The sequence below is a fragment of the Brachyistius frenatus genome, unplaced genomic scaffold (assembly GCF_029030835.1).
Source record: "Brachyistius frenatus isolate BFR_SWC_R1_liver_20210118 unplaced genomic scaffold, ASM2903083v1 Contig_95, whole genome shotgun sequence".
Taxonomy (NCBI): Eukaryota; Metazoa; Chordata; class Actinopteri; family Embiotocidae; genus Brachyistius; species Brachyistius frenatus.
The window spans coordinates 435364-458671 of record NW_027210694.1 but is presented as its reverse complement, the minus strand read 5'-3'; the positions used below and the strand labels follow the sequence as shown (position 1 = coordinate 458671).

The following is a 23308-nucleotide window of genomic DNA, read 5'->3' as shown; positions in this document are numbered from 1 at the left end:
CCGCTCATCAATACGGAGCGCATTTGAATAATGTGTTAGTACTTGGACTGGAGCCAATCAGCTGTCAGAGCACCGCGATAAATCGCAATGCATTATTGATAATAATAATTACGTTGACATGCGCATTTCCACTTGAGGGGCAAATTTTTTTTTCTTTCTTTTTTTTTTTTTTTTTTTTTTTTTTCCCAGGCGAAGAATTTGTTGAAGAAGGTTGAGGAAAATTGTCTGTGACTTTTTTTTTTCCGCTCCTGATGGTCGCACCATGTCGAGGCGCAAGCAAGCCAAACCGCAACACATCAACTCCGACGAGCCCGGCTCCGCGGAAAATAGTAAGTTTTACACACGCAAAACAGAAACTTTTACACGTTTAACGTCGCCACGCTGCGCTGCTATTTATCGGCATTTCTTTTGTTTTATCCACGACGTTTGTTTGGAAGGAGGGCTTGACTTTTTTTTTTTTTTTTTTTTTTTTTTTTTACTTTGACCTGTTGCTGTCTCCCGTATTATTATTATTATTATTATTAAAATTTTTTTTTGAACTGGCTGAAACTCCGCAGTCCTGGAAGCGACACAATTTTGAGAAATGCTTTTTTTTTTTTTTTTTTTTTTAAACACAGGTGCTACGCGAGGCTTAAAACGCGACACTTTTCACACGGAGCCGAATTACTGCCCGTTTTTTGGTAACTTTTTTTTTTTTTTTAAATCTAATTTCATTGAAACTGTAACGTGTAGGTTTGTTGGAGTTGTTGTTTCGGGGGCAGAGTTGAGAGTTGAAGACGGTGAAACCCTTTGAAGTCTTTTTTTTTGTGTGTGTGTGTGGATACATTGTGGCGTGTGTTCCTACCTGTTGATATTTGTCTTTTCTTTCTGATTGGGCTCTTTTGTAGACGCACTCAGGAAGTTGGATGACTTACCCAGGCTGGTCAAAAATGTCGCGTGCGAGTTTTTGAAAGTCATTCGGATGTTACGAACCGGTTTTTTTTTTTATTGAGTATGAAAAACAAATATCACGTGGAACCGGTGGCGATGCATCGGTTTCGGCTTGATTTCGACGGGCGTTGTTACATTTGCTCATTTGCTCATCGTAAATTTAACCATCTAAATAGCTCCTCTTTTTTTTTTTTTTTTTCCAATTCCAATAAAACATTTGTTCATTGTGATGTTACTATTTCGGTGATATACGTTTACTAGTGTGCGCAAAAAAAACAACAACAACAACAGAAGTTTGAAACAAAAGGTATCTCAAAAAAAAAAAAACCTGTATGAAATGTGACTCTGGAGTAAGCTGACCTGAAGGCAATAAATCCCCCAGTTTAATGCATGACTGTTTCCTTTGGTACATATGTAGAGGGGTGGGGGATGGAGCAGTGGCCTTTTTGTGGAGACTGGGTGGGGGTGCGGCGTTTTTGGCGTTGCCATATATATGCAAGCTGCAGCAGCTCTGCCGTGTGAGACCTCCACCTTTTTACAATGGGGTGGTGGGGGGGGGGGGACTAAGGTTTTTCGCGAGCTGCTGTGTTTTCTGTGTTGTATGAACATTGTGTGACCGCGTTTGTGTACTGATCTAACGCGCATAAAGTGAAGGTAGAGTCTGACCTCGTGTCATGTGTTTCCCCCCCCCCCTCACGCACGCACACACACACACACACACACACACACACGCGCGTACACACTAAAGGTGATCAGCTGCAGGTCATGCGCCGTCAAGTGGCAAACTAGTGTATTTGTTTCATAAATTGTATTAGATTACATATTCTAATTATTAATATCGACATCGTGTGTGTTGCTGTTGTTGCTCCCATTGAAGTTAAGCGCAACTCGGCTGTGTTGCGAGCAAACGTGTGTTTGTGTGGCAGCGCCATGCTTACTGTTTTATTTAATTTTTTTCAGCCGTTTCGGTGCCTCCTGGTGAGCAATTACCAAGTCGAATAGTTTCCTTGGGCAAATGCAAACGGGGGGGGGGGGGGGGGGGGGGGGTCCTACCCACCTTTTCTCAGAGGCATTAGCATTTAACAATACACCCAGTTGTGAAATGGCCTCTTGGTTAGCAGGCAAATTAAAATGCACACTTGGAGCACTTATCAGGTTTTCACAGGCTGTGAAACTAATCAGCATTTAACTTTCCCTTCACTTAGTTTTTTTTGTTGTCTTTTTCAATACATTTGCATTGTAAGTGTCTGGCTTTGTGTTTCTGGGCCGCTCTTTGTTTTATGCCAAGTGGGACGTTTTTAATTCAATCATGGAATCAAGGTTGAACTCTTACTGGATTTTTAGTATGTCATTGGACACAAATATTGTTTTTGAATGTGTCACCAGAGGCAATTCCCCCCCCCCCCTTTTGTTTGTTTATGTTAGTAACATGGTGATTTAAAGCCCAAATCTATGGCTCTTTTGTCTGGACTTTGTTCTGGGTAATGTCAAAGGTAAGTTGATTGCCCTCTGCTGGTACTGTGGACAACAGTTAAATTCAGAGTTTTGAACAGCCCACTGCAGTGATCTACAGGAAGTGGACAAAATACGAGGAACATCCTAAAATATTATGTAATCAAACTAACACCTTGAAATCATGTCAGCAAAAATGTAACATGCCTTTTAAAAAATAATATTTTATCGGGCTATTGTACTGTATTTTAAGATACTCCGACAAACATATAGGCCCTTACATCTGTGTATTAGTCAGCTTAGTTCATCAGTTTATCTTTAAAAATGAGTAATTTATGAGGTTTTTCTTTCTTTTTTTTTTTTCTTTTTTTTTAAACCATGCCATAACTGTTTGAAGCGTTATTAATTTCAATCTTGTCTTGTTTTAGGGATTGTTCGAGATGATGAAGCGGAGGGGACTGGAAAAGTGAAGAAGTTCAGAATGGACGAAACCCAAGTCTGCAACAAGTGTTGTGCCGAATTCTTTGACAAGGCAGAATTTCTTGAGCACGAGAAAAATTGCACTAAAAGTCAGCAAGTGGTCATCATGAAAGACGGAGATGGCCACGAAGTGCCTGAGGAATATTCCCACGGTTCTCCCGAAGGAGCAACCAGCGACCACGACGACAGCCGGTCCAGCGGTCATTCCCTATCGCATGCCAACGCGGAGCAGCTGGAACGCACGGAGGAAGAGTCCAGCCTGAACGCAGAGGACTCAGGACACCGGGATCACAGAGAGATGTCGGCCAGTCCCGAGACGGCCTTCCACCCTTCGCCCAAAGTGCACGATTCCAACGTCACCCTCGAAACCATCGCGGACACTAAAGTGGCCGTCTCCCAGCACTCATCAAAAGCGTCTCTGACGTCGCAGGAGGCCACCCGGGCCATCCCGGTGATCCTGGAGCAGCTCGTGTGCCTGCAGCAACAGCAGCTGCAGCAGATCCAGCTCACGGAACAGATCAGGATTCAAGTCGCCACGATGACGCCTCTGGGTCTGCAGTCGTCGGTCGGGGCAGCGATGGACCCTCTGAAGGCTCTCGGCGCCCATCTCTCCCAGCAGCTGTCTGCAGCGGCGGCTCTGATAGGAAAGAGGACCGGCACTCAGAGCCTGTCCATGGAGGCAATGAAGCAAGGTAAACTGCCGCCGCCCGCCGGCATCTCCGCCTCAGTGGACTCCATGACCTCGAAGACGGCCTCGAAGACGGACATCATGAAGGGTGATGCGGCCGGCCGCCTACCGGCACTACTGCCGCAGTCACCGGGTGTCCTGGGTTTCTCCAGCAGCTTCACTGCTATCCAAGCAGCCGGGGTCGAGTCCTCCAAAAAAGTCAAGACGAAGATGCCCAGCCTCCCGCCGGAACCAAAGACCGTGGACTCGTTATACAAGCACAAGTGCAAATACTGCGGGAAGACCTTCGGCAACGACAGCGCCCTCCAGATCCACCTGCGTTCTCACACCGGCGAGAGGCCCTTCAAGTGCAACATCTGCGGCAACCGCTTCACGACCAAAGGCAACCTCAAAGTGCATTTCCAGAGGCATAAAGACAAATATCCCAACATCGGCATGAATCCTCATCCTGTGCCGGAGCACCTTGACAGTATTCCCACCAGCAGCGGGATTCCCTTTGGAATGTCTGTGCCCATGGACGAGGCAAATCTGACTGAAATTAAGCCTATGCTGGCGCATCCAGCCACCGGGTACAACCCGCCATGCATAACAGGATTCAAGTCGACGTTCGACGGCTTCGGAGGCGACCAGTTCTCCCAGAGGCCCTCCCCGTCGACGAGCGACGGCTGCCCGTCCGTTTCCTCCGTGTTCGGCCCGGAGACGGGACCGGACCTGAATCCGAAGGACGCGAAGGATCTGCTCGACGCGCTGCATCACGTGAACGGCAACGTCCTGCTGGGAGAGCAGAGCTCCGGGACGGCGAAACTCCAGCAGATGGTGGACGGCCTGGAAAAGAGGAGCGGCGACCCCAACGAGTGCGTGATCTGCCACAGGGTGCTCAGTTGTCAGAGCTCGCTCAAAATGCATTACCGCACGCACACCGGAGAACGGCCGTACAAGTGCAAGATCTGCGGCCGCGCGTTCTCCACCAAGGGGAACCTGAAGGCTCACTACGGAGTGCACCGGGCCAACACGCCTCTGAAGATGCAGCACTCGTGTCCCATCTGCCAGAAGAAGTTCACCAACGCCGTGGTGCTGCAGCAGCACATTCGCATGCACATGGGCGGGCAGATCCCCAACACCCCGATCCCGGAGCACCAGTTGGAAGCGGCGGAAGCGATGGAGCCTTCGCCGCCCGAGAAGTCTCAGGAAACCGGCGGTTTCCTCGAAAGGAGCGCGGAAGATCCGGAGCCAGACCTGAACTCCCAGCAGCCGAACGACGCCTCGAACCCGCTGCCGTCCGCCGCCAAGGAAGAACCGCAGCAGCTCGCTCCGCCCCCCGCCTCCGCCGCCACCACTACCACCACCACCACCACCACCACGTTTTCCAGCCTCGACGTTTTGAAGAATCTCACCTCGGCTCTGGCGCTGAAGCAGCAGAGCAGCACCGCTTCGGAGAGCGAGGGAGCGTCCAAGGAATCCCCGCCGGCGCCGAGAGAGCAGGACTCTCAGAGTGGCCGCAGTCCCGCCATTTCCGACTCGGCCGCGTCCTTTCCCTCGTCCTCCCCGGTGAACAACGTGAGCATTAAGTCTCCCGAGTCCGCCGCGGACGACTTCGCCCGCAACGGGTTCAAACTGGAGTTCGACGGCGCTCAAGACGCCGACGAGTCGGGCGGAGCCCTCGACCTCACGGCTTCCAGCAGCCTCACCCCCAAAGCGATCAAAGAAGAACCCGGCGTGTTGTTCACAAACGGAGAATACAGTGAGTTTAATACTCGAGGGGGAAAAAGTACGTTCAACAGCTGTCGTACCGAATGCGTCGGTCTCTAAATATTATTCTCCTCTCGTATTCCACAGTTCCCAGTAACTTGTCTTTCATGAGGATACCTTCGAGCCTGACCAGTCTGGAGATGAAAATTCCTCCAGAGAATCCTCTGGGCTCCCACGGTCTGTTCAGCTCCCACATGCCTCAGGGAACCGCCATGGCCTCCCCCATGTCCAGCGCGCAGCGCCGATCCGCCAGGCAGCACGTGTGCAACGCCTGCGGCAAGAACTTCTCGTCCGCCAGCGCCTTGCAGATCCACGAGCGCACTCACACAGGGGAGAAGCCCTTCGGCTGCAACATCTGCGGCAGGGCTTTCACCACCAAGGGAAATCTGAAGGTGAGTCGTCCGCTTGACTCAGAAATTGTCGAGTAAGCGGGTTTTTTTTTTTTCATTTTAATTGTGTGATGTCTCGTTTCTAAGGTGCACATTGGCACTCACATGTGGAACAACTCGTCACGGCGCGGCCAGCGTCTCTCCCTGGATAATCCCATGGCGCTAATGGCGATGAGCTCCGAGGCCAAGATGCTGCCAGAAATCATGCAGCCCCCCAAAGAGCTGGGCGCCCCGCCGCCAATGAACTTTGACCCCTCCATGTGGAACCAGTACGCCGCCGCCGCCTTCAGCGGCGGCCTGACAATGAAGACCAATGAGATCTCCGTCATCCAGGGAGGCGGCATCCCGCTCTCCGGGAGCCCCGCCGGCGGGCCTCTGATCGGATCCACCGGAGGCCTCATGAAGATGGACGTATCTCACTCCAGCTTGCCCGCCACCATGGCTGAAATCGAGAAGACGAGCTCAGACAGTGTGCCAAAATCTCAGTTCCCACATTTCATGGAGGAGGGCAAAATAGCAGTTAATTAGTTTTTTTTTTTTTTTTTTTTTTTTTTTTTTTTCTCGTAGTCATCAGGTTCTCATCTCCATTCAGTTTGTGAGTGTCTTTTTTTGTTGTTGTTTTTTGAATGAGGTACAATCAATGTTCAGAGAAAACCTTTTTTTTCCCAGATGGGTTGAATTTTTTTTTTCTCCTCCCAGGAACTTCATCGCAGCTCTCTTCTCTCCAATTCTCAAGTGTTATTTTTAGTTGAACTTGGTATCACTACTGTAGTTGTATTTTTACTTTACATGAATATATATATATGTGTGTGTGTGTGTGTGTGTGTGTATATATATATATATATATATACATACATATATATGGTATATATATGGTATATATACATACATATATATATATATATACATATGGTATATATATGCGGGTATTTTTTGTTTTGTTTTGCTGTCTATCCAGAAGTTTGAATGTATAACTTACTTGAAACTGCTTTAATTCAGACTGTCTCCTTGTTGACTTTTTTGAAGGATTTTTTTATTTTAATTTTTTACTTTAGGAAAATAGGAAAAACAAGTTTCAGGGCACGACTCTAAGGACACTAGTCTGACCAGTAAGGACACGCTTTCAGTGTTCAGAAGATAATGGTGTAATTAACCATTTGTGTCTATAATGACTACTTCCCCCTCCTGTTGTGTTACCAAGGTTTTTCTTTTGTTCTTTTTTTTTTACATTTGTACATTTCTTTTAGTGGTAAATGGCATCAGCTTGTCTCTTCTTAAAGGGACTGTTGATCAGACTGACAGATTATTCCACCGTCTTTTGCCTGTTATTAAAGCAAAGTGCAACAGCTGAGTCATCGGTTTTAGATGATGACGATTACAACATCTTTTGTTTCATTGGTGCCAAGACACAACAGTTGATAGATAACTCATAACTTTTTGCCAAGTGCCTGATCTGAACCAAACTCGCTCGTTGCGTTTCGGGGCACCATTAACTTTGTTACGAAGGCTCCTTGAGGTTGATAAATTGGCGTGCTGTTCTATGTAGTGTCGCGTGTATTTCATATTTCCCCGTCAGGTTTACTGAAGTCGATGTTTCGACCCCCAACCTGCCTCTCGTATATTTAACTCGCAGATCTGCGGTGTCAAATTTAATCGGCTTGAGTTCTGAAGGCTACCGTATGCTTCATGTCGTCATGCCTGCACTTTATTTCAGGTTGTAGTTGCATTTACATTTTTAAAGTTGCATTTACATTTCACTGCTTTTATTGTCGCGGCAAAAAGGGGAAAAGGCAAATCAACAATTTTGGCAACTTTTCCTTCCTGACTCAACAATTTGTGGTCATTGTCAGGCTGTTTTTTTTTGTTGTTGTTGTTTTTTTTTTTCTTTCTAGGTTATGTTATCAACTTGTAGCATCATTAATTTATTTATACTACACAAAATGCTTGAGTTTAGGGGGTAAGTTCTACCTCGTTTAGATTTTAGTTGTTCCCCCACACCCCCTTACTCTCAATGCAATGCTCTGTACATTTTCTTTTTTTTCGGATACATTCTTTTTCTTTCTTGAGTAATGCGATAAGAGTTTTCATTCTCAACCTGCTGAGTTGGACAGTAATGAATGTATCACTGGACACTTTACACAACTCAGACTGGTCCGAGTACTTTGTTAGGCCCCCTGCTGTACATTCCTTATCGATATGCATTTGCCAAGTTGTGCCTTTCTTTAGCAAACCATGTCAAAACTGCTTTCAAATTGTCTCTACAGTTCAAGCAATGTTGAGCCAATTTGATCTGTTTACAATGTAAAAAAAAAAAAAAGTTCTCTTGTTTGTTTTTTCTTTTTTTTGCCCCAAATGTTTTCCTTCACCTAAAATGTTTGTCTGATTTAGAAAAAAATAAAATCAGGGTGACTTTTTTCAATATTCTGCCCGTCATTACTTCACTAACTTGTTTGAACAGATGAAGCACAATCACTCCTTTTGAATGCTAACTCGTGTGCCGGCGCCGGCTGGTCTGAACATACTGAAAATCCCTCATTTACATAAATTCACCTTCAGATGACTAGTGAAATCTTGTTTTTCTATTCTCATTACCCCTCCGGAGTCATTAATCCCTTGCCATTTTGCATTGTCAATGAAACACCATTTGCATTCACAACTGAAGCATGCTGTGAAATCATGTATCCACAGTCCATCTTAGCCCAACTGTATAATGGCCTTTTCCTTTTTCATTTGTGACAGGACGCCATACTTTGCATGATTGTGCTTATATGACACAAGGGTAGTCGTAGAGGATGCAGAAAAACAGAAGAAAAAAAACCATGTAGAACTGAAATTGTTGTTTGCTTAGATTCCGGCATACACGAAAGACCAAAAACTAAAAAAAAAACTACAATGTTTATGCAAAAAACTAAAACAATTTTCATAATATAAACATGAAAGTTATTTATTTTTATAGTGGTGGCGCACCCTTAATCATAATAACAAAGACTGCAGTGCTTCTGTCAGTATGACAAACTGAGGTCAAAGTTGTGGCATTCAAATTTAATTATTGTAGGTATAACTCATTATACAAGTAGTCCCCTTTTGCTACAGTGGTGTACCTTCACCCATCTGACCTCGCTGCATTCTTTTTAATAAATGTTTGCACCTGTTTTTATCTTTGCTAATCTCCACTAGTACCTTTGCTGGTTTCTCGTATCCTCAAACACCTGTAAATAACCTGTATTCCGATCCATTGGACTCTTATTACAATGAAAAGTATTTCTATTATTCTACCCCACCTACCGTACATAAATAACTCAAAATATTAGGAACAGCCTAGAATACAATGCAAAACAATACACCATAAACTGCAGCCTAAAATAACTCTCCACACAAATCACAACTGCATGTGTTGGATTACAGCGAACAATCTTGATTGAAAAGAGTTACCAGTAAAATGCACCTAGAGTATCAAAAGTATAAGCATTTAATATAGATATCGACAGTAGTAGATTATTACTGTTTATCCATTAAAATGTATTTTAAGCTAATTTGAACTATATCATCTAACTGTTGGGTAGATTAATACGTCGTCCTCCTGTGACCCACTCCCATCATTTTTTTCTCATAGGAATGCACAGACTGGGCTTGACTGACATAATATTTCTATCATATTAGCTCAAGCCTAACCTAAGCAGGTCTCAACATCCCCAATAGTCATCTATAGTAATGCATCAAAGTCAAGCTGGTCAAGTTTATTGTATGTTTTTTAAAGTAAAATCCAAATGCCTTAAAATGTAAAGGAGTAAAAGTTGTATCTACAATTTCTTCCAGAAATGGTGTTATTAGGTTATATAGCCGAGTACAGAATACAGTTTAAATATAATTTCTTATTTAAAGTACAAATACCTCAAAATGGAACTTAATTGGAGTACTGTAAATGATTTTTAGTTACTTTCCACCCCAAGATCTGGTTAAATCCATACTTACATTTGGCAGGGACACCATGCATTCAGTTTAATTGTTTATTTTTGAGGGCAGCAGTTTGAGAATTTAATGGCACCTGTCAAAACATAGGTCCTCCATTTATTCATCTTAAATAGTGTTGATCTAGATAGAAGAGACCAAATCTATAGGCCTAAGCTGCAAATTCCCTAAACTAAATTGTTTTTATTTAGGCTAAATATCCACTATTGATGATTAGAACAGATTATGGACATAATGGTGATGAATTTCTTTCTTTTTGCCAGAGGAGGGCTGCGGGAACCCCTATGCCCCCCCTTGCAGCACCGCCCCTGGTCATAAAGGGTAGTTTAACAAGTATTTTGACAAAACAATTCCTCTTTTATTGCTTCTGATGAAACCACCAGATATAATAACAATTCCTATATTCCTAATTTGATGTCAATTTCAAGAATTGACGAAGGGAAAACGAAGAATAAGAAATCTAACACGCCTACAAAGCAATTTAAAAAAAAAGAAAAGAAAAAAAAGAAACAGAACTAACTGACATGAATCTCAAATTAAAACATCATATAATGAAATGTTTTTGTTTGTTTTGTTGTTGTTGTTGTTATAGGCGCCTGCGGACCAGCGGGACTGTTCGACCGTCCTCTGTGATTGACAGCCGGAGGAAGCCTCCGCCCAGAACCGCGACACGCCAGCCGAGCACGGACCGACCGGCGGCTGCCTTCCACCCGCTGAAACCAAAAAGGGGGCCGCAGGAATGACCGACAATATCCCCTTACAACCCGTGAGGCGGCAGAAAAGACACGACAGTAAACACAGGAATGGGTAAGGGGCGTTTTAACGTGGAGCCTTTTGTTTACGTATTATTATTATATATATATATATATTTTTTTTTAGCTCGTCGGCTGCAGCCGTTAACATTGTTTACAAGGAGCGGACATCGTCCCGGAGCGCTCAGCTTAACGGTGGCGGGTTTAGAGGGTAAAAATAGCAACTCGGGAAGGAAACACGAGATAATAAATAGGATGTTTAACCATTCGTGGAAGCTTTAAAAAACAAAAAAAAAACAGCTAACGTGAGCTAAACCATGAGACATCCTTGTTCCGGGGTGCAGTTGTGGAGCAAGTGCATTTGACTGACGCCCATGTCAATATTTGCTCGGTTGGAGCTTAAAAAAAATAAAAATAAACCTATTTTTTTTTTTTAAAGCGTAAAACGTGTGTTAGTTTGAGCCCAGCATTAAAAAAAAAATAAAAGGAGGATGAGGAGGCCTTGCAAAACGATGATGGAGGAAAACAGGGAGGACACGGTGCTGAAATGCAGCCAAAGGACTGATGGTGACGTCACCTCCTGTAATAAAGACTGCAAAGTGCTGCAGCTGAAGCCCTGATCGTGCATATATATATATATATATATATATATATATATATACACAGTATGATATAAATGATCTAACTTTATTATTGGTGACCACCAAATGCACAAGTAGGATTTGTAACAATAGAATGCAATTGGGAATAAAATGAAATCTGCAATTAGAAATAAAGGGTAAAAGAAGGAGAATAGAAATTATAATGCAATGTGTGATATAGAGAAAACAAATAGCCTCAAATCTAAAATATATCTGTCTAGTGATTGGGCTCGTAGCGTATAAAAATACAAAAAAGTTGACGTAGCGTCTGAAAGATGAAGGTGGGCTCCAAAAACCTCCACCTCCATAGACTCCCATTCAACTTGACTCATGAAATACGAAGTCGATGAATTTTTTTTTCTTTTTTTTCCGCTGGTCGTTTTGTGTCGTTAGCTGAAGTCACCGTTTCTGCTGTAGCTGGGCGGGGTGTTTACGGTGTAAATATTTATTTATTTTCTAATTAAAAGTTCACATTGCAAAGATGTGTTCATTTTTTTTGAGAGATAGCAGCGTTGTAATCGACGTTATCTTCAGCTGTTTGGCTCTTTCACTCCAACGTCAACTGAGACAGGAAGTAGCGTAAAGGCACGTTGCTAACTTTGATGCTATTGACAGTTTTCCTAAAATTATATATATATATATAAAAAAAATGTGTATTGCAATACAGTGCAATATATTGTACTGTAACCCCTGTTGTTATGATACGTACTGTATGATTAGATTATTGCCAGATAAACAGCTCTATGCAGGAACTCCAACTCCATTAAATAAAGGGGGAGAGGTAAACTTGTGTTTGCTGTCCATGTAGTGAGTCATAAAAGTCTCATATTTCGTTTACAGTCGGTGCTTTATATCATTACAAGTAGTTTAATTATTAACCCCGGGGGCTACTGAGCTCTGAGTTGAAGGGAGTCACCGCCCCATCTCCAGATAAAGTTAATATTTATTTTACAGCCCACGATCTCTTTGCATTCTCCGGTCACGGAGGTTGAGCTCAGCCCTGTCCCGTCGTGGCAGCTGCAATAAGCAACACATTAACAAAGAGATGTGACTGGAATTACATTAAAAAAAGAATTTAAAAAAAGAAATACAGAGCAGCTTCACCAAACACAACAAGTGAAATATCCTCAAAAACAACAACTCATTTCTAAAAAAAAATTATTATTTTTTTTTTTTTTTTTTGCCATTTAACGGTCTATTTCCCAGCGTGTCTTCCACTGAACAAAACAGTAAGTTTAAATGTGAACTCTGTTTTACCCCCTCTTCCCCGTCAGGTGCTGCCCGTGGTCGACATGCTGTGGCATGGGGGACTTCCGTCCCCGCACGGTGTGGCTCGGCCACCCAGAAAAGAGGGAGCAGAGGTACCCCAGGAATGTCATTAACAACCAGAAGTACAACTTCTTCACCTTCCTGCCCGGGGTTAGTATCAGTCAGAGGTCACCATGTCACCTTCCCTCCGTTTAACCCCTCAAAATCCACCACCACCACCCTCCTGCAACTAATCGTAATTTTTAAGTGTTGGGTAAATTTCTCAATTCGCATCTTAGCCTTTAAATGTTCGGGTTGTACCGACGAGCGCCTGTTAGAACTACAGCGGCGTCTCCACGTCGCTCGTATCCTTGAACAATCAGTCCAAAAAGCCGAAGATATTTAGTTCACAATAATATAAAGCAAAAAGAAAACGTTGGATGAATTGTGTTGAACTTGTTTAGTCTAATGATATTTGGAAAATCTAGAAGATCCACATGGTAGAAATAGTTTTATCCCCCATTCAACCTATCGTAGGCGTAAACAGGAAGTGAGCCGGCTTTAGTCGTTAGTATGCACGCTCATTTATTTAGGGCAAATTTAGATTTTGGCTCTGGATGATTAGACACAGATGCTGGTTACATTTTTTTATTACTATAACTTATTCCAAAGGGCATTTTTGTTGACAGATGCTCAGTTTGCACGGCTCATAAAGATGCACAGGCTCGGTTTATAGATTGAATATTAATTACTGTCTTCGGTCTGAGAAGATAATTTGCCTTTTTTTTTTTTTTTTTTAAATAGTGCAATCTCTCCTGATAAAATTGAAGATCCTCGATAGATAGTTTCAACCACATTTGGATAAACGGCTGCGTAATCCGATAGCAGCAGATCTTCGTGACCATGTCCGTGTTATTAGAAAAAAAGCGACAGGTGTGACTTTGCTTGGAGATTTCTTGCACGGCCAGCAGTTACTAAAGCTGGAGCGCTTTTGATCGCTGCATTACCTGATTTACATATGCATTTGCTTTTTCTGGGCATTCGCCCGTCTTAAGATCTTATTTTTGTTTATCGACTCAGACATTGAAAGTAGCTCCAATTTGTTTGGAAAGCAATAGACAAGAGCAAAGACTTCTTTGCATTGCAAATTGCGAAGCTTCATGTTGACATCAGGTTCATGCCGAGAAGTTCTTCTCTCTGAAACATATTGCGAATCTATTTACTTTTTTTTTTTTTTTTGTGAAGGTCTTGTGATATTTTGATCCATACTGTGAAATTATACACATTTGGGTGCAGGACAAACTTGCTGCGAGATCATTTCTATCGTAGGAGTTATTACCGCTGATATTTCCTGGGTGTATGAAGCCAGTGTGGACGATAAGGACGGACGGTAACGGCCCTAAAACAAATGTCACCATACGTCAGGGTATTTCTGCGATAACGATATTTTCGATGGCAAAATACAGAAAAATATCTTATTATTAATTTCAAGGACATACAACAGCAGCAAAATGATCGTTATAGTTTTAGACGTCGGCATAAACGGAACATTTTGCCTTCAGATATCCAGTAATAACCAACATATTACTGTGGTTCTGTTTCCACACGACTGAAGCCACGCCCCCCCTTTTTTTTTTTAAATTTTTTTAAAGTAACTTCACCACTTTCAGATATGATCGTCGTTGCTGTTTTGTAATTTAAACAATATGCACTTTATACAAAATATTTTTTTATCATACCAAAAATTCTACTGACATTATCGCGATAAAATGGCTTCATCGTGAACGACACGATGCGGCACGCCCCCTAGTGGACAATGTTTTCAAATCACTGTAGATTGTTATTAGATTTCCTTTCCATTAATTTCAGAAATCGTAAAAAGTTTTTAATTCACTGAGAAAATTCGAGAAAACGTACTAAGTTATGATTAGCGATGCAGCTAGTCAGATAGTTTTTATTTTCGAGGCTTTCGCTCATTATTTTCTCATGTTTGGTGAATGAAGAGTCAAAAAACTGAAAAATCCCTGAAGCCTTTTTTTTGTGTGTGTGTGCTTAAAAACAAATAAAGGAAAAACAAAATAGTTGCCATTTATTATATTGCATTGACCAGATGTTTCAAACTCTGAAAATGATGTGTATATGTTTTAATGCCCATATAGTAGTAGATAGAGGATAGCATTCATGGCGCCCCTCCACTACTTTTTCAATTGTTTTCTGGGTCACCGCTTCTGTCAATCAAACTACTTCCTGAAAAAAAAGTCTAATTTCAAAGGACACATTGTTAAATATTTGAAATTGTGGTTCAGCAATTGATGCCTTTATCACCTTCAGGTTATGAAAAAGTGTCACGTGCTATTTCAACTGTGCTCTTATTTGCTTTGTGTTCTCAGGTGCTGTTCAATCAGTTCAAGTATTTCTTCAACTTGTACTTTTTGCTTCTGGCCTGCTCTCAATTTGTCAAGGAGTTACGCTTAGGTGCCCTCTACACCTACTGGGTCCCTTTGGTATGTGGTGTTTCACTCACTGTTAATCATTACGGTCACATTCATTTGCGTTTCATGCCTCTTCGGTTGCTTTTTTTTTGTTTTTGTTTTTTTTCGTTTAAGTCAATTCCGGTTCAGTTTTTATTTTCTCACACTCAAAAGTTTGTTTGTTTGTTGTTCTCTACTGTGTTTTAGAGTTTCATTTTAATTATGATAATCTACTCTCCAGGGTCTCGTTTTGCTCATTACCATCATGCGAGAGGCGGTGGAAGAAATAAGATGCTACCTTCGAGACAAAGAAGTAAACTCTCAGATTTACAGCAAGCTTTCCATGCGAGGTAAGAAAAAGGAAAAGCTCGAGAACAACACCGGGGGTGATATTTGTGTCGATATCCGCGTGCTGCTCATTTCTCGGCATCTCGGCGTCTTATTAACTGTAGGAGGGGTCGGTCCTATTAAAGCTTATAGGGGCTGGGGGAAATAGTGGGTAATTCAAAGCAGAAATGTAAAAGTGTACATAAGAGGCCTCGGTATAAAGTGCTACCAGCAATAAAAAGCAGGGGACCTCTTGTGGTTTCCATCACTTTGGCCCTTTGATGTGGCAGCTTGTTTTACCCATAAACACAATGACTGCTTGCCTCCATGATAGCGACCCCTGCGCATATTTTTGGTGGTTTATAGAAAACTTTATGGTGTCAGAACTCGGCGTAATGTTTTCTAGCATCGGAAGAAACTTTTCTTTTTTTTGTGTGTGTGTGTGACTTAGCTCCTTACATGAGATATCAGCGTAGAGTATTTTAGATGAAATAAAAAAGATATTTCTGTCACATTTTATTCTGAAAACTGTGACGTGTAGCCGCAACAGAATTAGCTATTTATCTGTATGTCCGTGATGGTAAAATGTTTTTTTTTTTGTTGTTGTTGTTTTTTTTTTTGGGGCTCTCGTGTGAAGCCCCGCGAACCCCTAATGCATAGCAATATTATACGTGCTTTAATGTCTTACATATGCAAAGCCCAGAGGTCACGGCAGGAGTTCAAGGGTCAGTGATCTCTTCCAAACAATTTTGCCCGTTCATTCGGAGTGGAATGAGAGAAAAAGGCTCAACTCCCCCGGCATTCTTTCAAAATGTGCACGGAGAATTGCTCCCCTAAAATTCAACCGAGGTGACTCGTGAGGGATTTAGGACAGCAGTTCACTCAAAAAAAAAAATCCCCCCAAAAAACACATTTAAGTTTGATTTTCAAGGACGTATTTATTCGCAAAAAATGTGAGAAAGACACATCTAAAGATTATGGTTAAACGGTTGGTTTAGATTCATAAAAGTTCCACATGTAGCTCCTTCATTCATTTTTTTTAAATTTTAAAATTTTTTTTTTTTTATTTGTGTCTGTACATCCAGGCACCGTGAAGGTTAAAAGCAGCAGTATCCAAGTCGGCGACCTGATAATCGTGGAAAAGGTTTGTTGGAAGGGTTTTTGTTTGGGGGGGCGATGGGGGGGGGGGGGGTGAGGGAGGGGTTCGTCCACATCTGTGAATAGTTTTGCCTCTTAGGACTGTCGAGTTACCGTTTATATGACGGCAAATAACGAGGGGGGTGGGTGGTGGTGGGGTGCGGGGGGGGGGGGGGGGCTGTTAATCTTCTGTGCTCCTCTGGTTGACTGAGGTGAAAGGAGTTAGTAAAGATTTTGTAATCTTGTGATCAATGCTGAGCTGCGGCCTGTCACAGTCGACGCACACGCTGCAGATGGGAACTTGAAATGCTTTTAATTAGATCCTAAACACAAATTCAATGAAGTACTATTTATGGAAAGATTTTTTTTTTTTTTTTTTTTTTTACAGTGTGTACTTTGATATCTCTGAGTTTCAGTTTTTCTTGAGGGGCTGTCTGGTTGTGTCGCTCCGCTCGTGCACTGACGTCTCTCGAGGTCTTTGTACATGAAATACGAGACGTGACTTCTGTCTTCGGTTTTCCTACCGAGGGTGTCTTTTCTGAGTCGCTCATTTGAGAGCAGCTGAGGGAAAAAGGTCACACGTGTTGTCCAACACATTTTGCTAATAATGACTGAGTGGTTTCAGAGTTATGTGGAAGCATGAACTTGTCAGTGGAGGTGAAACTGGTAGTTGGATTGTGGTTTTTTTAGATTAACCTACTATCCACCACTTCTCAATAATCAATGCACGGTTACATTTTTTTTTTAGTCTGTCCAGAGTTAAAAAAAAGAAAAGAAAAAAAAAAAGTCGTACTTTGTTTTCCTGCGGAGGGGGAGGAGGAAAAGTGCAGGACCAGGAAGTGATATTGATGTTTTGTCTTTTCTGCTCGTTTTTCTTTTTTAGAACCAGCGTGTTCCTGCTGACATGATCTTTTTAAGGACCTCTGAAAGAAATGGTAAACATCTGCTGGTCATTCATCCAACGTATCCACAACAGGCACCGGCTGGCTCCCGGCCGGCTGGGGAAATGACTCGTTTAACAAAAAAAAAAAGGCGCTAAGGGGGAAGGGATTAGCCCCCTGAGCTCCGGACAGGAAGCCCGACGACGGATAAATTGTAACCGCGTCCGCTAGTACATTAATCGCTCTCAAACTGCTGCACATTTTCAAATCAAATCTATTCGAGTGTAAACGTGAGACCGTGGAATTACAGAGTTAAACCTGAACTAAAAAAAAATAAAAATAAATCACGTCCGCGCATGTGGAAAATATTTAACTTGACCAGCCGTAGCAGCGCGAGTAACTCTAAGTACAGTTAAATATTCAAAGAGCAATTTAGAAAATAAACTTTCACTCTGTTGCATTTAACGCCGGGATATTCCAACTCGCGAACCAAACATCGCTCCCTCTCTTCATCCACGTCCGGGACCAATTTTGTCTTTCAAATGAGAAGATTATGAAAAGGAAAATCAAGGGACACAAAAATCAAATTCAAGGGGAGGACAGGAGACACGAGGAGGATGCCTCATCTGAATAATCAAATATGGATTAGGAGAACATTTGTCCGTGATAACACAAACTTGGTGAACTCTCATTGCTTTGTCGCATTTAAGATAAACAAACCCCCCTGAAGGCACCGTGCATCCCAAGCAAAGGAAAAAAAAAAAAAAAATCGCTGCCAGTTGTTTTTATTTTCCAGCCCGGAGAAAAAGCCAAATGCGGCTCTGTGAGGAAAACTAGATGCTTGTTGTTGTTGCGTCTTCCTGTCGGGGGAAGAAAAACAACAACTTTGTTTTACTGGAAATAGAGCCGGGGTTATCTCTCTTCCATGTGGAGGCCATTAGGTCAATTATGGAGAGCCTATAGGCCGGGACGGGGAATTGTGGGCAGGATGACGCATGCAGGCTTGGGGAAAGGGCGAGCGGGGGGGCTGCAGTGGATGCCTCCAACTTCAGTAAAATGCCGCCCATTCACAGAACCCGCTGTTCATGTGTGATCCCCCCCCCCCCTCCCGAAGGATCAAATTATTTCACAGCCCCTTAATAATATTCATAACTCGAATAAAATGAGCACCGTCAGCATGTTTTTGAAGCATAGATTTGCACAGTCGGTGCCGTAGTCGACAGTAACAGTCTGTGTGGTCCCTCCTCTCAACTGAAAGCGTGGCTATCGTCGCCCCCTAGGGGTGAGTGTGCTTTCATGCGCCGTCGGTAGCAGCTCTCGTCCTCTCTCCGTCCCAGGCTCCTGTTTCCTGCGGACCGACCAGCTGGACGGAGAGACGGACTGGAAACTACGCCTCCCAGTGGCCTGCACGCAGAGACTGCCCACCGCCTCGGTGAGTCATTCAGTGAGGGATGGAGAAGGATGGAGAAGGGTGGAGAAGGGGAGAAGGGTGGAGAAGGATGGCGTTGTGTGAACAGATTCACCTCAGGCCTTGACTTTTAGATGAGTGTTTAACCAATAAGGCCCTTTCAAAGACAAATATTCATACGGATATTTTTATATTTAGAGAATTGACAGTCAATAAATTAAATTTTCAGGATGATGTAGTAAATTTCATATTATACACATAACATTTTTTTTTACAATTAACACAAGATTACGATTGAGGCTAGTTTCTGTCATATTACATGTCATAAAAATACCTGCTAGTTTCAGTCTTGGGTCTAATTGGAACTTTGAACTGCAGCTGTGCTTCCTGTCGACAGGATGTTTCTGCAGAATAAACGATATTCAACCGCCATATTTGTCAAACAAATTTGTGAGGTTTTCTTTCTGAACGTGTCACAAAAGTTTTGGATTAAACCAGATTAAACTACTAAATATACTGTGAATGAGAATCGATTTGTCGTCAATGTCTCGCAGGACCTTCTCCAGGTCAGATCGTACGTGTACGTAGAAGAACCAAACATCGACATCCATAACTTCATCGGAACCTTCACCCGGGTAAGCGCTGACTTATTATTACGGCCCCTTTACGTTGACGTGACGGGAATCTGGTCGGTTTCACGTCTGAATAAACGCCCGAATCGTAAAATCGACAAAGTCAGCTTTTAGTCTTTTGCCACCGCTGTAATTCATTCGTTATCGCAATCTTTTGTCTTTCATGGACAAATACGATAAAATGTGTTAATTTGATAAACTATGAAACATCTTATGTCAACGGCATTGGTTTTATGTCAATTATAAACATTTTTTACACCGTCCAACTGGGGCGAGACGAGGCTGAAAAAAAAAAAAAATCATCACAATAGTAATCGAACAAACGTTCTCTCAATATTCTACAATTTTCAGTCCAGCTGCATCTGTAAATACATGAACGTCTGTCAAAAACGTTTACATTCAGCATGTGAGCTAAAAGGAATAAAACAAGGGTCCCAATTTAACATCCCGTCATTCAATGCTTGATCTGTCAGGTTTTATTAAAGTTGGAGCAGAATTTGATCTTTAATGTGACTCAGAAAACAGATTTAGATTTGTGGGTCAACTGGCAGAAAAAAAAAGGGACACGTTGCCTTCGTGTAATTGATGGTCAATAATTAAGGCATCAAATACGGGTCGTATCGCTCATTATAACATACGTGTTGTTTTCAATAGGATTTTTAAATGACAACACTCGTGAAAAATAAAACATCACACTTTATTTCACACTGAAGAAAAGTTCAGCGTGGACTGAATTTGCACTTTTACACTCCCGCAAATATTTTTCCACCATCCGTAAAATCCCTTGCAATGAACTGGATGTATTAAAATTTGACAATGAAAACGTCCGTCCTCCACTTGCATTTGTTGCCTTTCATGCACCAGGTGTCCAATATTGCGCAAAATAGTGACTTTAATAGATAATTGTAGACAGAAATGTTGCCTTTTGAACGCTTGCTTTCTGCGTACAAAAACCTCCTCGTCTGAACTTGTTGCAGGAAGACGGAGACCCGCCGGTGAACGAAAGCCTCAGCATCGAGAACACGCTGTGGGCGAGCACCGTCGTCGCCTCTGGTAAATATCTGGACTGTCGGCGCGCCTATAAAAGCTGCTAATAACCAGGAAGTAGCCCGGACCGGCTTTCCTTCGTAACTGATGACTCGTTTCACCAAAAACACTGAAAAAAAATTAAAAAAATAACGAGGGGCAGCAAAAACATTTAAAAAAAAAAAAAAAAAAAAAAAAAAGGAGGGCAGCTCGCCATAAACGTCTTCTGCAGGAGTCCACTTCAACATGTGGTTCCCGTTAAGCAATTGGAAATCTGCGTCCTGTATTCCAAATGACATTCTTCATTAGAAAAAGTCGACTCACGTCAAGATTATAAGTCTGGGAAACATCTTCTTGACGTACTGTGTTTTATGTTGCACCTTTATTATATTGACCCCAGGCCGTTTATTTTATTTTTTTGTTCCTTTTTCCTCTCCCCTCCCTCCAGGCACCGTGGTGGGGGTCGTGATTTATACTGGCAAGGAGCTGCGCAGTGTCATGAACACCTCCAACCCGAGGCACAAGGTACAGTAGTGTGGGCCGCGGCCTAAAGCAACATCTGAAACGTTTTGTGGCACAAAGGAGGATTTTTGTATTTATTTATTTTTTTTTTTTTTTATGGAATCTGGAACAAGCGGAAAAAATGTTCTTGATGAGTTTTGCGGAAAATGTGATCTTCGTTTAAGAAAAAAAAAAATAAAATAAAAAATTCTAATGAAATGCTTATTATCAAAGGAAGTGATTAGATATTTTACCGGATGCTGTACTTTACCTACACGGGCCTCTTTTTGTATTTGCATTTGATCGCTAACGTCAGCCTGTCGTTGATAGGTGGGTTTGTTCGACCTGGAGGTGAACTGTTTGACTAAGATCCTGTTCGGGGCGCTGGTCGGCGTGTCGCTGGTCATGGTGGCCCTCCAGCACTTCGCCGGCCGCTGGTACCTGCAGATCTTTCGCTTCCTGCTGCTCTTTTCCCACATCGTGCCCATCAGGTGCGACGTCAGGCTCTCTTTTACTCTCATCTGCAGCATATTTACATGTATACGGAGTTAAAAAAAGAAGCACTGTTCTTTCTTTCGCTCTAGTTTGCGTGTCAATCTGGACATGGGGAAGATGGTTTTCAGTTGGATGATTAAGAAGGACTCCAAGATCCCCGGGACGGTGGTGAGGGCGAGCACCATACCCGAACAGCTCGGGCGCATCTCCTACCTCCTGACCGACAAAACAGGTTCCTCTGCATGCTTACCCTTCAAAAGAAAAAAAAAAAAAAAAAAACTACAGAGGCACTGAAACGAGACGTTATAGTGCTGAGGATTTGCAAAAAGGAAGTTTCCTGTAAGACAGAGTTTAGTTGTTTCCCTCCCCGGCGTCGAGGGGCGGGGGGTGTCGCTCTGCGGTGGGGCGAGGCGGTGGTGGTGGGGGGAGGGGGGGTTCTGCTACTTATTGGTCCCTTAAATCTCTTATCCATACACACCTTTTAGAGCGTAACACCTCTGCCAGTGCACTTCCTCAGGCGCGAGGTGTTACCCGTCAGATTTACAGCCCTCATGCCCAATAAAGCGATCGGCCCGTTTCCCTCATCCAGAGCAGCGATAAGACCGGCGGGGTCTGCAGGGCGGGCTAATGTACGAGCCCCTTCCCCGCCCCCCCCAAAAAGTATTTTTGATACACTGGCAGAACTGGCTCTTAAAGTTAAGTGGGAGGATACAGAAGTCGTGTGTAGTGTCAAAGGCTTTCTGACTATTTTTGTTTGTTTGTTTTTGCAGTCACCATGTGTGACATACAAACTCTTGTTTTTTGGATTATTGTTTGTAAATTTCAAAACCACTAAAAGTGTAGAAATTATAAAAAATAAAAAAAAATACTATTATTTAAGAATTTCTGTGCTGAATTCATCTTAGAAAATATATATATATCACAATTTAAAGGCCTGTTATGTAACGTCACCTTTATCAGGAACTCTTACCCAGAACGAAATGGTGTTCAGGCGGCTCCACCTGGGAACCGTGGCGTACGGGATGGACTCGATGGACGAAGTGCAGAGCCACGTGTTCAGCGCCTACACGCAGGTAAGACGACGGAGCAATTAGTCTTCTGCTCGGTGTCGAAGTAGTGACTGGAAAAATGAACGAAACATTTAGAAAACAAAACAAGGAAGAAAAAAAAAAAAAAAAGATTGAAATTCCAAAAGCTTGGGAAAAGGGGGTAAAAACAAACAGACGCCAGCATTGTTTTAAGAAACATATCAGTTTGTGATTATTGTTTGGTCGAATGCTTCCTGGCCTCAGATGACACTCTTTGTCCCCCCTTGACACCAGAGGTCAGTGAAGCAGGAAGCAGGATTAGCCGACAAGCGAAGCACTGACCGGACTCCTTTAATGACGTACCATTAACCCCCCGCAAAACCCACCGCCGTCTAAAAATAGCAAAGCCACAATGCAGATTGTTCATATTCACTCCGCACATCTGGTTATGTTTACTGGCCCGCTATCACGGCGAAGGGTGAGACTGGTGAAGGGAAGCGGCTGGTTTCTCCTCAGACTAAAACGTAGATGTGTCCATTTAGTAATCCCTGTTTTTTTTTTTTTTTTTATATATACGTATTTTAGTGGGCGTGGCCAAATGGCTCGTTACCCCCTCACGCGGCTACTTACACCTACGTGCACGTAATTTGGTGGACATGTGTATCTCACCCAGATCTGCAAAAAAAAAGCCTCTCGGCACCATGATAAACGCAACGGGAAGTCGGCCATTTTGAATTAAGTGGGGATTTCTTTGGGGTGATTCGCGCGTGTTGTAGTTTAACGAACTCCTCCCACAGAATTTGTCGGACCGTACCGTGAAATTTTGTCGGCGCAATCTCAACACCTTTTTAGGATGAGAAGTCGGTAAAAGGATGTGTACTTTTTGTACGGTGTGCCCGTGGCGTGGCGGCCATTTTGAGCGTACTCGCCATGACACTGCCGAGTTTGCTGTAAAGGAAATGACGTTTTTCATACTTTCGCGTGTTTCTTCGAGCTGGTTGAGCGCATCGATATCAAATTAGGTCAGAAGAGCTTTAAGACGTTGATGATGACGTATTGAGAGGCTTATGTGTTTGGGTCAAAGGGCGTCGCCGTTGGCGATGC

The 23308-nt window shown here is 42.9% G+C and overlaps 2 protein-coding genes across 2 annotated transcripts in view; both read left to right on the top strand.

Annotated features, from left to right (window-relative positions):
• Positions 1-262: 262 nt before the first annotated feature.
• On the top strand, positions 263-6418 carry sall4 (spalt-like transcription factor 4). Its single transcript, XM_069710871.1, has 4 exons — positions 263-329; positions 2811-5291; positions 5387-5691; positions 5776-6418. The coding sequence occupies exons 1-4, from the start codon at positions 263-265 to the stop codon at positions 6214-6216; spliced, it is 3294 nt and encodes a 1097-aa protein (XP_069566972.1). The 3' UTR covers positions 6217-6418.
• A 3896-nt stretch (positions 6419-10314) lies between these two features.
• Positions 10315-23308, top strand: part of LOC138628080 (probable phospholipid-transporting ATPase IIA) — a 31798-nt gene continuing 18804 nt past the window's right edge. The window contains exons 1-13 of the mRNA XM_069710872.1: positions 10315-10464; positions 12325-12469; positions 14689-14802; positions 15011-15119; positions 16182-16240; positions 17117-17168; positions 18452-18546; positions 19077-19157; positions 20132-20207; positions 20629-20705; positions 21012-21172; positions 21266-21408; positions 22137-22249. Of these exons, the coding sequence (XP_069566973.1) occupies positions 10397-10464; positions 12325-12469; positions 14689-14802; positions 15011-15119; positions 16182-16240; positions 17117-17168; positions 18452-18546; positions 19077-19157; positions 20132-20207; positions 20629-20705; positions 21012-21172; positions 21266-21408; positions 22137-22249 (1293 nt within the window). The 5' untranslated portion in view covers positions 10315-10396. The remainder of the gene's footprint in view (positions 10465-12324; positions 12470-14688; positions 14803-15010; positions 15120-16181; positions 16241-17116; positions 17169-18451; positions 18547-19076; positions 19158-20131; positions 20208-20628; positions 20706-21011; positions 21173-21265; positions 21409-22136; positions 22250-23308) is intronic.

Excerpts from the sequence above, each read along its gene's own strand:
- sall4 (XM_069710871.1), top strand. The coding sequence starts at position 263 with ATGTCGAGGCGCAAGCAAGCCAAACCGCAACACATCAACTCCGACGAG. Across the intron at positions 330-2,810 it reads GCCCGGCTCCGCGGAAAATA|GGATTGTTCGAGATGATGAA; the intron begins GTAAGTTTTACA and ends GTCTTGTTTTAG. Across the intron at positions 5,292-5,386 it reads GTTCACAAACGGAGAATACA|TTCCCAGTAACTTGTCTTTC; the intron begins GTGAGTTTAATA and ends CGTATTCCACAG.